This window comes from Cnephaeus nilssonii, assembly GCF_951640355.1.
Source record: "Cnephaeus nilssonii genome assembly, chromosome: 2".
NCBI classification, from domain to species: domain Eukaryota; kingdom Metazoa; phylum Chordata; class Mammalia; order Chiroptera; family Vespertilionidae; genus Cnephaeus; species Cnephaeus nilssonii.
In genome coordinates, this window is record NC_137073.1 from 115,011,827 (window position 1) to 115,024,865 (window position 13,039).

General features: G+C 63.8%; 1 protein-coding gene across 1 annotated transcript; it reads right to left on the reverse strand.

Annotated features, from left to right (window-relative positions):
* Nucleotides 1-11,261: 11,261 nt before the first annotated feature.
* Nucleotides 11,262-12,392, reverse strand: ACTBL2 (actin beta like 2; the record flags this gene model as incomplete). The annotated part of the gene is made up of 1 exon (XM_079780798.1): nucleotides 11,262-12,392. One exon carries the CDS (start codon nucleotides 12,390-12,392, stop codon nucleotides 11,262-11,264), a length of 1,131 nt encoding a protein of 376 aa, XP_079636924.1.
* Nucleotides 12,393-13,039: the final 647 nt, after the last annotated feature.

A 13,039-nucleotide genomic window follows, 5' to 3' on the forward strand; every position in this document is an offset into this window, starting at 1 on the left:
AGAGCCCCCGCCCTCTCTGTCCGAGCACCAGGCCCCGTGGTCTGTGTCCCCGTCAGAGCCCCCCCGCCCTCTCTGTCCGAGCACCAGGCCCCGTGGTCTGTGTGTCCCCGTCAGATCCCCGCCCTCTCTGTCCGAGCACCAGGCCCCGTGGTCTGTGTGTCCGTCAGAGCCCCGCCCTCTCTGTCCGAGCACCAGGCCCCGTGGTCTGTGTGTCCGTCAGAGCCCCGCCCTCTCTGTCCGAGCACCAGGCCCCGTGGTCTGTGTGTCCCCGTCAGATCCCCGCCCTCTCTGTCCGAGCACCAGGCCCCGTGGTCTGTGTGTCCGTCAGAGCCCCGCCCTCTCTGTCCGAGCACCAGGCCCCGTGGTCTGTGTGTCCGTCAGAGCCCCGCCCTCTCTGTCCGAGCACCAGGCCCCGTGGTCTGTGTCCCCGTCAGAGCCCCCGCCCTCTCTGTCCGAGCACCAGGCCCCGTGGTCTGTGTCCCCGTCAGAGCCCCCGCCCTCTCTGTCCGAGCACCAGGCCCCGTGGTCTGTGTGTCCCCGTCAGAGCCCCCCGCCCTCTCTGTCCGAGCACCAGGCCCCGTGGTCTGTGTGTCCCCGTCAGAGCCCCCGCCCTCTCTGTCCGAGCACCAGGCCCCGTGGTCTGTGTGTCCCCGTCAGAGCCCCCCGCCCTCTCTGTCCGAGCACCAGGCCCCGTGGTCTGTGTCCCCGGGCACGGGGGTGGGGACGCCCTGGCAGCCACCGCCCTCACGTCCTGCCGGAGGGTCTCTTCCTCCTGTGGCCGTGGGGACGGTGAACCCGAGGGCTCTCCTCACACGGCCGGGCCGGGGAGGAGCCGGAATGGACGCCCAGGTCCCCGCAGGGTTTCGGGCCGGCCGCGGGCGTGACGGGCTGAGGAACACGCCGTGGTGAGGACACACCTTGAGGGGGACGGGGAGGCCAGGCCCAGTTTGAAGCTGACCTTTCAGCGTCCCGCCTGCAGTGGGGCGTGGAGAACGGTCCCCGGACAGCCCCCCACTTCCCCTCCCGGCTCCACCGCGGCCCACGGGCGGGCCAGGGCGCCTCCTGCGTCTGTCCACCCGTCACACGTGCGCCTGAGGGGTCGGCACATGGCCGTTGTGCAGTCCCCGCTCGGCAGACGGACTTGGGGGGCCGCTGTAGCCCCCCAGAGGGTCTTGGAGATGTTTGGTGCAAAAATCCCAGTATCCTCAGCGCCTCCGGCAGGCGTGGGGGTCCCGGGGCCACGTGAACGCCTGGCTCCGTGGACAGTGGCCACGGCTGCCGCTGGGCTCAGGGTGACCCCTCCCCCTGCGTCTGAGAGCAGCACGGACACGAGGTGGCACCGTGGGGGGGTCTCTCTACTCTGACTCCGCACGTCTGCACCCCCCGCCCCAGCCTCCAGCCTCTTCCCCGAATCCGGACCTGAAATGCCCGCCAGCCTCACAGTCGGAGCCCGTGTAACCCTGGTCCCCACGCAGCCCCCGACCAGCTGCCCCGTGGGGACGCACCGCCCGTTCTTGGAGTGCCGTGCGGAGAAGGTGGGGTCCGCAGGCTCCCTCCCAGCTCTCCATTCCCAGACGTCCTCACCCACCTGTCAGCCCCTCCGGCCTCATCGGCACGACCCGGGCCCGCGAGGGTGTGTCTGGGTGTGAGCACACGCAGGAGGGAGAGGGTGTGTGTGTGTGTGAGCACACGCAGGAGGGAGAGGGGTGTGGGTGTGAGCACACACAGGAGGGAGGGGGGTGTGTGGGTATGAGCACACACAGGAGGGTGAGGGGTGTGGGTGTGAGCACACGCAGGAGGGTGAGGGGTGTGGGTGTGAGCACACACAGGAGGGTGAGGGGTGTGGGTGTGAGCACACACAGGAGGGAGAGGGGTGTGTGGGTGTGAGCACACACAGGAGGGAGAGGGGTGTGTGTGGGTGTGAGCACATGCAGGAGGGAGAGGAGTGTGGGTGTGAGCACACACAGGAGGTTAAGGGGTGTGTGGGTGTGAGTACACACAGGAGGGAGAGGGGTGTGGGTGTGAGCACACACAGGAGGGAGGGGTGTGGGTGTGAGCACACGCAGGAGGGAGAGGTGTGGGTGTGAGCACACACAGGAGGGAGAGGGGTGTGGGTGTGAGCACACACAGGAGGGAGGGGGGTGTGTGGGTGTGAGCACACACAGGAGGGTGAGGGGTGTGGGTGTGAGCACACGCAGGAGGGTGAGGGGTGTGGGTGTGAGCACACGCAGGAGGGTGAGGGGTGTGGGTGTGAGCACACGCAGGAGGGTGAGGGGTGTGGGTGTGAGCACACACAGGAGGGTGAGGGGTGTGGGTGTGAGCACACACAGGAGGGAGAGGGGTGTGTGGGTGTGAGCACACGCAGGAGGGTGAGGGGTGTGGGTGTGAGCACACACAGGAGGGAGAGGGGTGTGTGGGTGTGAGCACACACAGGAGGGAGAGGGGTGTGTGTGGGTGTGAGCACACGCAGGAGGGAGAGGTGTCTGGGTGTGAGCACACACAGGAGGGTGAGGGGGGTGGGTGTGAGCACACACAGGAGGGAGAGGGGTGTGGGTGTGAGCACACGCAGGAGGGAGAGGTGTCTGGGTGTGAGCACACACAGGAGGGTGAGGGGGGTGGGTGTGAGCACACACAGGAGGGTGAGGGGTGTGGGTGTGAGCACACACAGGAGGGGGAGGGGTGTGTGGGTGTGAGCACACACAGGAGGGGGAGGGGTGTGTGGGTGTGAGCACACACAGGAGGGAGAGGGGGTGTGTGGTGTGAGCACACACAGGAGGGAGAGGGGGTGTGTGGTGTGAGCACACACAGGAGGGGGAGGGGTGTGTGTGGGTGTGAGCACACACAGGAGGGGGAGGGGTGTGGGTGTGAGCACACACAGGAGGGAGAGGGGTGGGTGTGAGCACACACAGGAGGGGGAGGGGTGTGGGTGTGAGCACACACAGGAGGGTGAGGGGTGTGGGTGTGAGCACACACAGGAGGGAGAGGGGTGGGTGTGAGCACACACAGGAGGGGGAGGGGGTGGGTGTGAGCACACGCAGGAGGGTGAGGGGTGTGGGTGTGAGCACACACAGGAGGGGGAGGGGTGTGGGTGTGAGCACACACAGGAGGGGGAGGGGTGTGGGTGTGAGCACACGCAGGAGGGTGAGGGGTGTGGGTGTGAGCACACACAGGAGGGTGAGGGGTGTGGGTGTGAGCACACACAGGAGGGAGAGGGGGTGTGTGGTGTGAGCACACACAGGAGGGGGAGGGGTGTGTGTGGGTGTGAGCACACGCAGGAGGGGGAGGTGTCTGGGTGTGAGCACACACAGGAGGGGGAGGGGTGTGGGTGTGAGCACACACAGGAGGGTGAGGGGTGTGGGTGTGAGCACACACAGGAGGGAGAGGGGTGGGTGTGAGCACACACAGGAGGGGGAGGGGGTGGGTGTGAGCACACGCAGGAGGGTGAGGGGTGTGGGTGTGAGCACACACAGGAGGGGGAGGGGGTGGGTGTGAGCACACGCAGGAGGGTGAGGGGTGTGGGTGTGAGCACACACAGGAGGGTGAGGGGTGTGGGTGTGAGCACACACAGGAGGGGGAGGGGTGTGGGTGTGAGCACACGCAGGAGGGTGAGGGGTGTGGGTGTGAGCACACACAGGAGGGGGAGGGGTGGGTGCTGGGGAAATGCTCTCTCTGACCCGTGTGGCGGCCTGGACTCCACGGTTGCATAGCTGCTTCATGGGGGTGGGTGTCCAGACTCCTTCAGGGCGGGTGCGGACACGAGACAGGGGACACCCCAGCCTGGGAGGCCTGTGCCCCGCCCCCCCGACACTGGGGACGCAGCCCTGTCCCGTGACGGAGGAGCGCCGTGCTGCTCGGACTGGGAAAGGGTTTTCCTGGGGAAGCTGAGCCCACAGGAGTGTATACAAAGGGCCCTTGTGCTCGGCTCGGAGGGAATGGGGGAGGACGGGGACGCCACATAAAGCTTTTATTCTTCACGTATTCATTGTCTTCGCTAGGTTCTGCTAGTGAACATGGAAACAGCCTTTAGCCTGAGTGGAGAGCCAACTCTTCGTCTTTATTTTTGGCCTCAATCAGAAGGACTCGAGCCCGTGAGCAGTCCCAGGAGTGGGTCTTCCAAGAGCCCAGCTTTTAACTCACAAAAGCCCAGTCCTCTCTCCCCTCCTCCCTCCCTCCCTCCCTCCCTCCCTCCCTCCCTCCCTCCCTCCCTCCCTCCTTCCCTCCTTCCTTCTTCTTTTCTCTGCTGGGGGGGTTCTGGCCCTTTCTGGCTTGTCACGCTCACAGGACCCCTGAGGATGGTCTCCTGAGCGTGGAGCTGGGCCGGTTCTCCGAGGGGCCTGGGGTTGCTGATCCTCCGGAGGATCCCACTGGTGGGTCCATTAAGGATGCTGGGCTGGTGGGTGAGATGGGCTGAGTGACGTAGGACGTTACGGTGACACCCACGGAGGCAGGGCCAGGCGTGTGTGCGTTAGGCGTAAAGGTGGTAACTTAGGTGTTTCTTTTACAACCATCAGGGAAATTGTTGGAGTTGCTTTTGAAATAGAAATATATTTATAGTTGCAGTAAAACTAATCCTATATAATAAAAGGCTAACATGCAAATTGAACAGTGGAACGACCGGTCGCTACGACACGCACTGACCACCAGGGGGCAGACGCTCAGTGCAGGAGCTGCTCCTGGTGGTCAGTGGGCTCCCACAGGGGGAGGGCCGCTCAGCCAGAAGCCGGGCTCACGGCTGGCGAGCGCAGCGGCGGGCCTAAGCCGTCAGTCGGACATCCCCCGAGGGATCCTGGACTGCGAGAGGGTGCAGGCCGGGCTGAGGGACCCCCTGAGTGCACGAATTTTGAGGACTGGGCCGCTAGTGGGATATGAAGCCTGAGGTAGCCAGTCTCTGGTGTGGAAAGAGAAAGGAGGAAAGTGTACCAGAATGAAGGAGAGGCAGCAGCCACCAGAGGCCCGGGGAGAGAACAGCGTGGACGGGTCTGGCCTGGGCTGCTGGAGGCGGGTGCAGAAACCGGGTGCCTTACAACCCCACCTGCAGCCCAGGTGTGGGCGGGGCCACACCTCTCTGAGGACTGGGGGGCAGGACCTACCCCCACACAGCTTCTCCCAGCCTCTCCCAGCCTCTCCCGCCTCTCCCAGCCTCTCCCAGCCTGTCACAGCCTCTCCCAGCCTCTCCCAGCCTCTCCCAGCCTCTCCCAGCCTCTCCCGCCTCTCCTGCCTCTCCCAGCCTCTCCCAGCCTCTCCCAGCCTGTCACAGCCTCTCCCAGCCTCTCCCGCCTCTCCCAGCCTCTCCCAGCCTGTCACAGCCTCTCCCAGCCTCTCCCAGCCTCTCCCAGCCTCTCCCGCCTCTCCTGCCTCTCCCAGCCTCTCCCGCCTCTCCCAGCCTCTCCCAGCCTCTCCCGCCTCTCCCAGCCTCTCCCAGCCTCTCCCAGCCTGTCACAGCCTCTCCCAGCCTCTCCCGCCTCTCCCAGCCTCTCCCGCCTCTCCCAGCTCCGGGCGATTCTGGCCGTCCCTGTCGGTGGTTAGAGACGGTCGCTCGGCCACACGCTCTTTCCCCTGCGCTTCCTCACGTCGTCTCTGTTTCTGTCCGAACCCTGCCTTTGCACAAGGACCCGGGTGCACTGGGCCAGCACCCACCCTCCTGACCTCACTGCAGCTCGACCGCCTCGCAGACCTCACAGAACTCGGGGTGCTGGGCTCTGTTGGGCTCACACGCCTGCCTGTGGGGCTGTGCCAGCAGTGAAAGGCCAGGTTGGGGAGCAGAGATGTCACGGGCCAATGGACAGACACACACACTGGGCCGAGGGAGGAGCGATGGGATAGCGCGTGTCGGGTCTTCCCGAGTCCTGCTGAGTGACAGGATCTGAGGTGGGACACGGACAAACACGTAGTCACAGAACAGGGACGTGGGGACCTGCCGGTGAGTCAGGAAAATGGGGGCCGTCGTATGGCTGGAGGCTGAGGGGGAGGGGCCTGGATGGCTGTGGGGGGGTCGACGTGCCAGTTCAGCGGGGGTGGGGGGGTGAGGGGGGGCACGATTCAGTGATGCCGTCAGGGCTGAGCTTAAAGGTACAATGAGCCCGGCCGGTGTGGTTCGGTGGGTGAGCGTCGACCTATGAACCAGGAGGTCAGGGTTCAATATGCAGTCGGCACAGGCCCGGGTTGTGGGCTCGATCCCCAGTGGGGGGCGTGCAGGAGGCAGCCGATCCATGATTCTCTCTCATCGTTGATGTTTCTCTCTCTCCCTCTCCCTTCCTCTGAAACCATCAGTAAAAGAAAGTGGGGGTTGGGGTGGAGTGGGGGGAGTGAGCTGGGAGGCAGGTGGGAGGGGCCAGGGGAACGTGGAGTGGCGTGGGCGCGGGGAAGGCAGCGCTGGCCAGGGCGGGCGTGGGGGGCACCGTCTCTGCCTGGGCTGGAAGGAGAGGGTCTGGGTCACTTGGTGAGTGTCCGGGAGAGCGTGGCGGGCGCAGCAGCGTCCTGTCCATCCCGGTCTGCAGGGCCCCCTGAGGAATGCGAAGACCTCAGGCCATGGGCCCGCGTCGTCAGAATCGCCAGGAACACACGCTCCTCTGTGACCCCTGTTGTTTATCTTCCAAGAAGAGCAGATGGAAAAGAGCCGTTTCCAACGTGCCGGGTTTCGCTTTCTCTCCTTTGGAATCCGTGCGGGGACAATGGCGGAGGGGCGGGTGCTGGCCCTGTCTCTGGTCCGAGGGAGCCAAACGCTGAATTCCGCGGGCGTCCTCCCAGGGGCCTCCCCAGAGCACCCCTCGCTCGGATGATTCCAGCGTCTCGCTCTGTTTTCCTGGAATGTGTTTGTTGTTGTTGATAGTATTACGGATGTCTCCCCTTTAACCCCCCCCTCCCCGCCGTCTTCACCACCCTGTGCCGTGTCCGAGGGCTGTGCCTGTAAGTGGTGAGTCCTTTGGTTTCTCTCTCCCCGCCCCCCACCCCACCCCACACCGCGGTGTGTCCGTCTGTTCCTGCCTCCTGCTTCGGGTCTTACGTTGTTGGTCGTTCATTTTGTTTGTTAGGTTCCACGGATGCGTGAGATCCTGTGATGCTTGTCTGTCTCTGGCTCATTTCCCTGAGCACACACTCCCCGGACCCTCCCGGCGGTCCCAAAGGGGCCGTGTTCCTCTTTACAGCGGCACCGTGTCCGCGGTGTGGACGAACCGCAGCCTTTTCATCCAGCGTCTCCTCCGAGGAGCGGGCCACCCTCTGTGCTGTTTACGGGGACGTGAGCCGGTGCCTTCAGAGGCAGCCTCCCCGCGCTGGGCCCGTCTTTGGAGCCGGGGATCCCCGTGTGTGTGTGTGTGTGTGTGTGTGTGTGTGTGTGTGTCTCTGTGTGTGTGTCTGTGTGTGTATGTGTTTGTGTGTCTCTGTGTGTGTGTGTCTGTGTGTGTGTATGTGTCTGTGTGTGTCTGTGTGTGTGTGTGTGTGTGTGTACGGACACCCTGGCTCTGCCGGGAACGCGGGGCTGGGAGCCTCGGGCTGGGCTGGGGCGCGTGGCCTGGAGTGGTTGCTGCTCTTGAATGTTCCCCACGGCCCAGAGGGAAGAGGGAGAGCATGAGGTTGGCTGCGGACAGACGGACAGACTGTGCGGCAGGGATTCTGACACTTCTGCCCCCATCAGGCCTCCCCCCCACCCCCTTCCTCCCGCCTCCCACCTGCAGGGCCGTTACTACGTCTGAGGCTTGGGGAGGGCCCGGCGTCCTCAGGGACGCGCTGAGAGCGGAGCCCGGGGGGCCCGGGCCCGGACCTGCCGTTTTCCTCGCCGTTTCTGTGTCCTGCACTTGGCTCCGGGGCCCAGGATGCGTCTGCCCGCCTCTCGGGGCCTGGTGTCGGGGTTCAGACCCCTCGGACCCCCTCCCTCCCGGGGCCTGTGGGGGAGACCGAGAGCTTAGAAAGTGCCAGCGAATGTCCGCGCACGTCCACCCCGACAGAGAAAGCTCCCTCTTCACCGGGCCCAGGAGGCGGCTGTGCGGCCGCGCGCGCGGGCTTTATCTTAGAGGGTAAATAAGTGGGAGAAGGAAACACAGCTACAAGCAGACGCAGAGCATGACCAGCTGGTTAGGAGCAACATGGTCTCCTTGTGAAGGAGGGGTTACCCTGCGGCCCCCCCGAGAGAGGGGGTGCCCTGGTTGGAGTGCGGCCCCGGGGCCCGCCCACGCCCTCGGTAGGTGCTGCGTTTTCCTGGGGTCACGGCTGGGGTCACGGCTGGTACACGCTGTGTCCGTCCAACGAGGGATCCCCTTCCGGGCGGAGTGCCTCGTTCATTTTGGGGTGCCCGCGAACGCCTCAGGGAGAGGGAGAGATGATGCTGTGGAACTGGATGGGGGAGCAGCGGGCGAGCGACTGGCGAGGGGCACGCGGACCGCAGGGACCCAGCAGTTCTTTCTTTTAAAAAATGTATGTTTATTGATGTCAGAGAGGAAGGGAGAGGGAGAGAGACATCAGCGACGAGAGTCACCGATGGGCTGCCTCCCGCACGCCCCACACGGGGCCTACGCCCCGAGGTAGCAGTGTGATTCCCGTTCTCCAGGTAGAAGCAAGTGCAGGAACGTGAGCTGCCTCCCGCGTTCAGGTCGGCAGAGCCGGGAGGGCACAGCGGGTCTGACCCTGAGGCTGGGCCTCTGCTCCCCGTCTCTGCTCTGACCCGCCCGCACCCCACGCCCCTCCCGGAGGCAGCCCTCAGCCCTTCCCGCAGGGGCCAGACTCCGTGCCCAGGACAGACGGGGAGAGGGTCGTCCGGGTTGTCAAAGAGCCTTTCAGTAAGGTTTTCCGTTTTACGGGGTGTCAGGGCGCGGCCTGGATCCGTGTCTGTCACTTGTCACACTGTCTGTGGGCGGGTTTAGCTGAGCCTCAAACGACAAGGCGGTCGGGACAGCGGCCTGGAGGGGGGGGCGAGGGGGAAGCTAGGCAGCCGCCCCAGGAGGCTCCGTGGCTTCAGTACTTAGGGTGTTGGCTTAAAAATGACATTTACAGCCCACACAAGCCCTTTCGTGTTGACGAAGGAAGTCTGAACGTGTCCATTAGTTTTAACGAGCGGTCTCTCTGCGGAATGGGTGTGTCCGTCCACGAGCTCGTGGCATCGTCAGCACCTGGAAGCCGTGCTGGGCGCCCCGCACGCCTGGCCCTCCCTCCAGACAGCTTCTGAGGAACCTTTGCAAGTTCTGGAAGGCCCTACGCATGGTTCCCGAGGGACACACTTCCCTGCGACTGTGCCTGGGCCGTGAGGGCGCCAGAGGCCTGACGCTCAGCTCGAGAGCAGGTCGGGGTTCAGGGAAAAACCAGCAGGAATGCGAGCAGGTCAGAAGAGCTGAATACGCTGTTGTGCTCACGCAAAGGCTTCAGATACATTTTTATTGATTTTTTTTAGAGAGAGAGGAGGGAAGAGGGAGAGAGAAACATTAGTCAGCTGCCTCCTGCACGCCCCCTGCTGGGGATCGAGTCCACAACCTGGGCGTGTGCCCTGCCCGGACTCCAGCCGGCAACCTTCTGGTGCCCGGTACGGCACCAACCACTGAGCCACACCGGCCAGCGCTCACTGAGAGGCTCTTGCCCCCGTCCCTGCTTCCTTTCCCTCCTCTCCCTCCTCCTTTTCCTGACGGACTGGAGAACACCCAGAGGCCCTGGTTTGGATGTGTTTGCACAGGGAATGCACTTCCACCCGCTGAGCCGGGCTCCGCGTTCTCTCCTGGACGCCCCGCACCTGTGCCCTGAGCTTCCTGTGGGGAGACGTGTTCCGGGTACGAGAGGATGTGGTCACAGTGTGTGTGGGAGCCGCTCTGCGTGGAGAAGGGGCCGCAGCCGGTCCATCAGGGCTGCATTCTCGTCGTCGCTGTCACCTCTGCCCATTAATTACCCGAGACCAGTTCCCCCACGGACGCCAGCCTTCACGCCGGGAGCGGCCGGGACGTGTAACCTGACCCGACCGGTGACCGCTCGTTTTAAAAAGCATTTCCCCCTCATGTTCCCGTGACCACACGCCGCAGGTGCGAAATGATCACATTGAACGAAGGACTTTATCTGAAGGAGAAAATGCTTAAAAACTCCAATTTAGAGTTTTAAAACACAGCCCTGTTTCCCACCTAGAAGGAACAAGAAATTCTTTCTTCTTAAGAATCTGACGATTCCTTAATAAGCAACCCCCCAAGTATCTCAAAATTTCAGAAAAACACAAATGACTCTGATACCCAGATAACCAGAAATCATGGCCTATATTGACATGAATGCACTAGGACTTGAAATTGGTTGACAATGATCACTGGATTCATCAGAAATTTTTAGACATTAAGGGGAGACACAGTGGTATTTTCTGAGCTGTGAGCTTCTGCATAAGGAAGTTTAGCTACTGGACAAGGAAGCAGAATTATTCCAAAATCTTTCCAGGAGGGACACCGGAATGGCTGCTGGGACTAGAATTTGTGACGTACGGGGTGCGGCAGCGACGTGACCCACCGTGAAATTCTTGAGAAGAGAAACACCCAAGTCACGGCCCACAGAGACCGCTCAGGACCCGTGCTCTCCGGGGAGACGTCGGGATAGAGGGTCGAGCCGCGGCGCATCTGATAGGACAGTGTCTCCCTATTATAAAAGCGCAGCCCCCTGCTTTATGGGTAGAATGGAGCCCAATCAGCATGACATGGACGACGCGTCTGCCCGCGGATCTCCACTCCGCTCCGAGCACTTCGCTGATGGATGAGCAGAGGGGACACTGCTTCTCATGATGCTGCTTTAATAAGAGGGAAGGACGGAGCGATGGGGCCCCTAAGACAGCGACCGCTGGGGAGGGAGAAATCGCACCCGCCCGCCAGGTCACCGGGGTCATCGGACCCTCTGCTCCTTTATCTCCCTGGTGCTCGCGCGTGGACAGATGTCACTGACCCTCATCGCGCGATCTCTACACAAAGAAGTAAAATAAATCGGAAACACTAATTCTAAACCCAGGACTGGCTGGCCACGCGGACGCACGTCTCACCGCATCGCTGCTGCTCTGTGTCCCGCGAGAACCGGCGTGAAAGCTGGGAGATGCTGGTTCTCCAGGCGAAGGAGCGTTTCCCCGGGTCCCTCTCCTCGCCCTGATTTCCGTGGGATTCTCCGGGGGGACAGAGGCCATGTGGTCAGCTGGGCGGGGCCCCTCGGCCAGGGTGGAGCCGAGTTTGAGGTTTGCACGGGCAGCATGGACTCCCCTCAGCGCAGACAGGGGCGGCGCCATCGTGGTGGCCGGGGACAGGGCCAGGGACGCGGGCGGGAGGCCCTCAGAAGCACTTCCTGTGCACCACGGGCGGGCCGGCCTCGTCGTACTCCTGCTTGCTGATCCACATCTGCTGGAAGGTGGACAGCGAGGCCAGGATGGAGCCGCCGATCCACACGGAGTACTTCCTCTCGGGGGGCGCGATGACCTTGACCTTCATGGTGCCGGGGGCCAGGCCGGCCACCTCCTGCTGCATGCGGTCGGCGATGCCCGGGAACATGGTGCTGCCCCCGGACAGCACGGTGTTGGCGTACAGGTCCCGGCGGATGTCCACGTCGCACCGCAGGATGGAGCTCAAGGCCGCGGCGTGGATGCCCCGCGACTCGAGGCCCAGGAGGGAGGGCTGGAACAGGGCCTCGGGGCACCGGAACCGCTCGCTCCCCAGCGTGATCACCTGCCCGTCGGGCAGCTCGTAGCTCCGCTCCAGCGAGGGGGACGCGGCCGCGCTGGCCATCTCCTGCTCGAAGTCCAGGGCCACGTAGCACAGCTTCTCCTTGACGTCGCGCACGATCTCCCGCTCGGCCGTGGTGGTGAAGCTGTAGCCCCGCTCCGTGAGGATCTTCATGAGGTAGTCGGTCAGGTCCCGGCCGGCCAGGTCCAGGCGCAGGATGGCGTGGGGGAGGGCGTAGCCCTCGTAGATGGGCACGGTGTGCGTGACCCCGTCCCCGGAGTCCATGACGATGCCCGTGGTGCGGCCCGAGGCGTACAGGGACAGCACGGCCTGGATGGCCACGTACATGGCCGGGGTGTCGAAGGCCTCGAACATGATCTGGGTCATCTTCTCCCGGTTGATCTTGGGGTTCAGGGGGGCCTCGGTCAGCAGCACCGGGTGCTCCTCGGGGGCCACGCGCAGCTCGTTGTAGAAGGTGTGGTGCCAGATCTTCTCCATGTCGTCCCAGTCGGTGACGACGCCGTGCTCGATGGGGTACCGCAGGGTCAGGACGCCGCGCTTGCTCTGGGCCTCGTCGCCCACGTAGGAGTCCTTCTGCCCCATGCCCACCATGACGCCCCGGTGCCGGGGCCGCCCCACCATGCAGGGGAACACGGCCCGGGGCGCGTCGTCGCCGCCGAAGCCGGCCTTGCACACCCCCGACCCGTTGTCCACCACCAAGGCCGAGAGCTCGCCGTCGGACATGGTGCCGGCCAGGCAGGTGGCAGTGAGTGGGGAGTGACGCGGGGCGCTGGTGTGAGGGAACGCCAGGCCAGAGCGGCCTGCGGATGGGGCCCGGGCTGATGGCTGGGATTTAAAGGCCCCGCGGCCCCGCCCCGTCCCCTCCGCCCCGGCCCAGCACGTCCGGGCGGCGTTCCTTCGCGGTATCAATGATGACGATGGTTATGTCGATCACTCGGGCCTTCCTCGTAAAGAGAAAATGGGCTGTGCCGCCCCGCATTACTGTAATTAGGCAGCCCACACGGTTGGGGAGCCTCTGGGGACGGGTGTGCAGCGCGGATGCCAAGCCAGACAGGCGGGAGGCAGCCGGGGGAGCAGCCGCCGACAGACGCTCCGCCCCCTCAACCCTCCGGTCCATTTCCTCCACCGAGCTGAACGCTTCCTTCTCAAACGCTGCTCTTATGGGAAATCTGACTCCACAAACTTCACTTTAAAAAGAAGTTTTTTATTGATTTCAGAGATGAAGGGAGGAGAGAGAGAGAGAAACATCGATGATGAGAGAGAATCATGGATCGGCCGCCTCCTGCAGGCCCCCCACTGGGGATCGAACCCGCAACCCGGGCCTGTGCCCTGACCGGGAATCCAACCGTGGCCTCCTGGTTCGTAGGTCG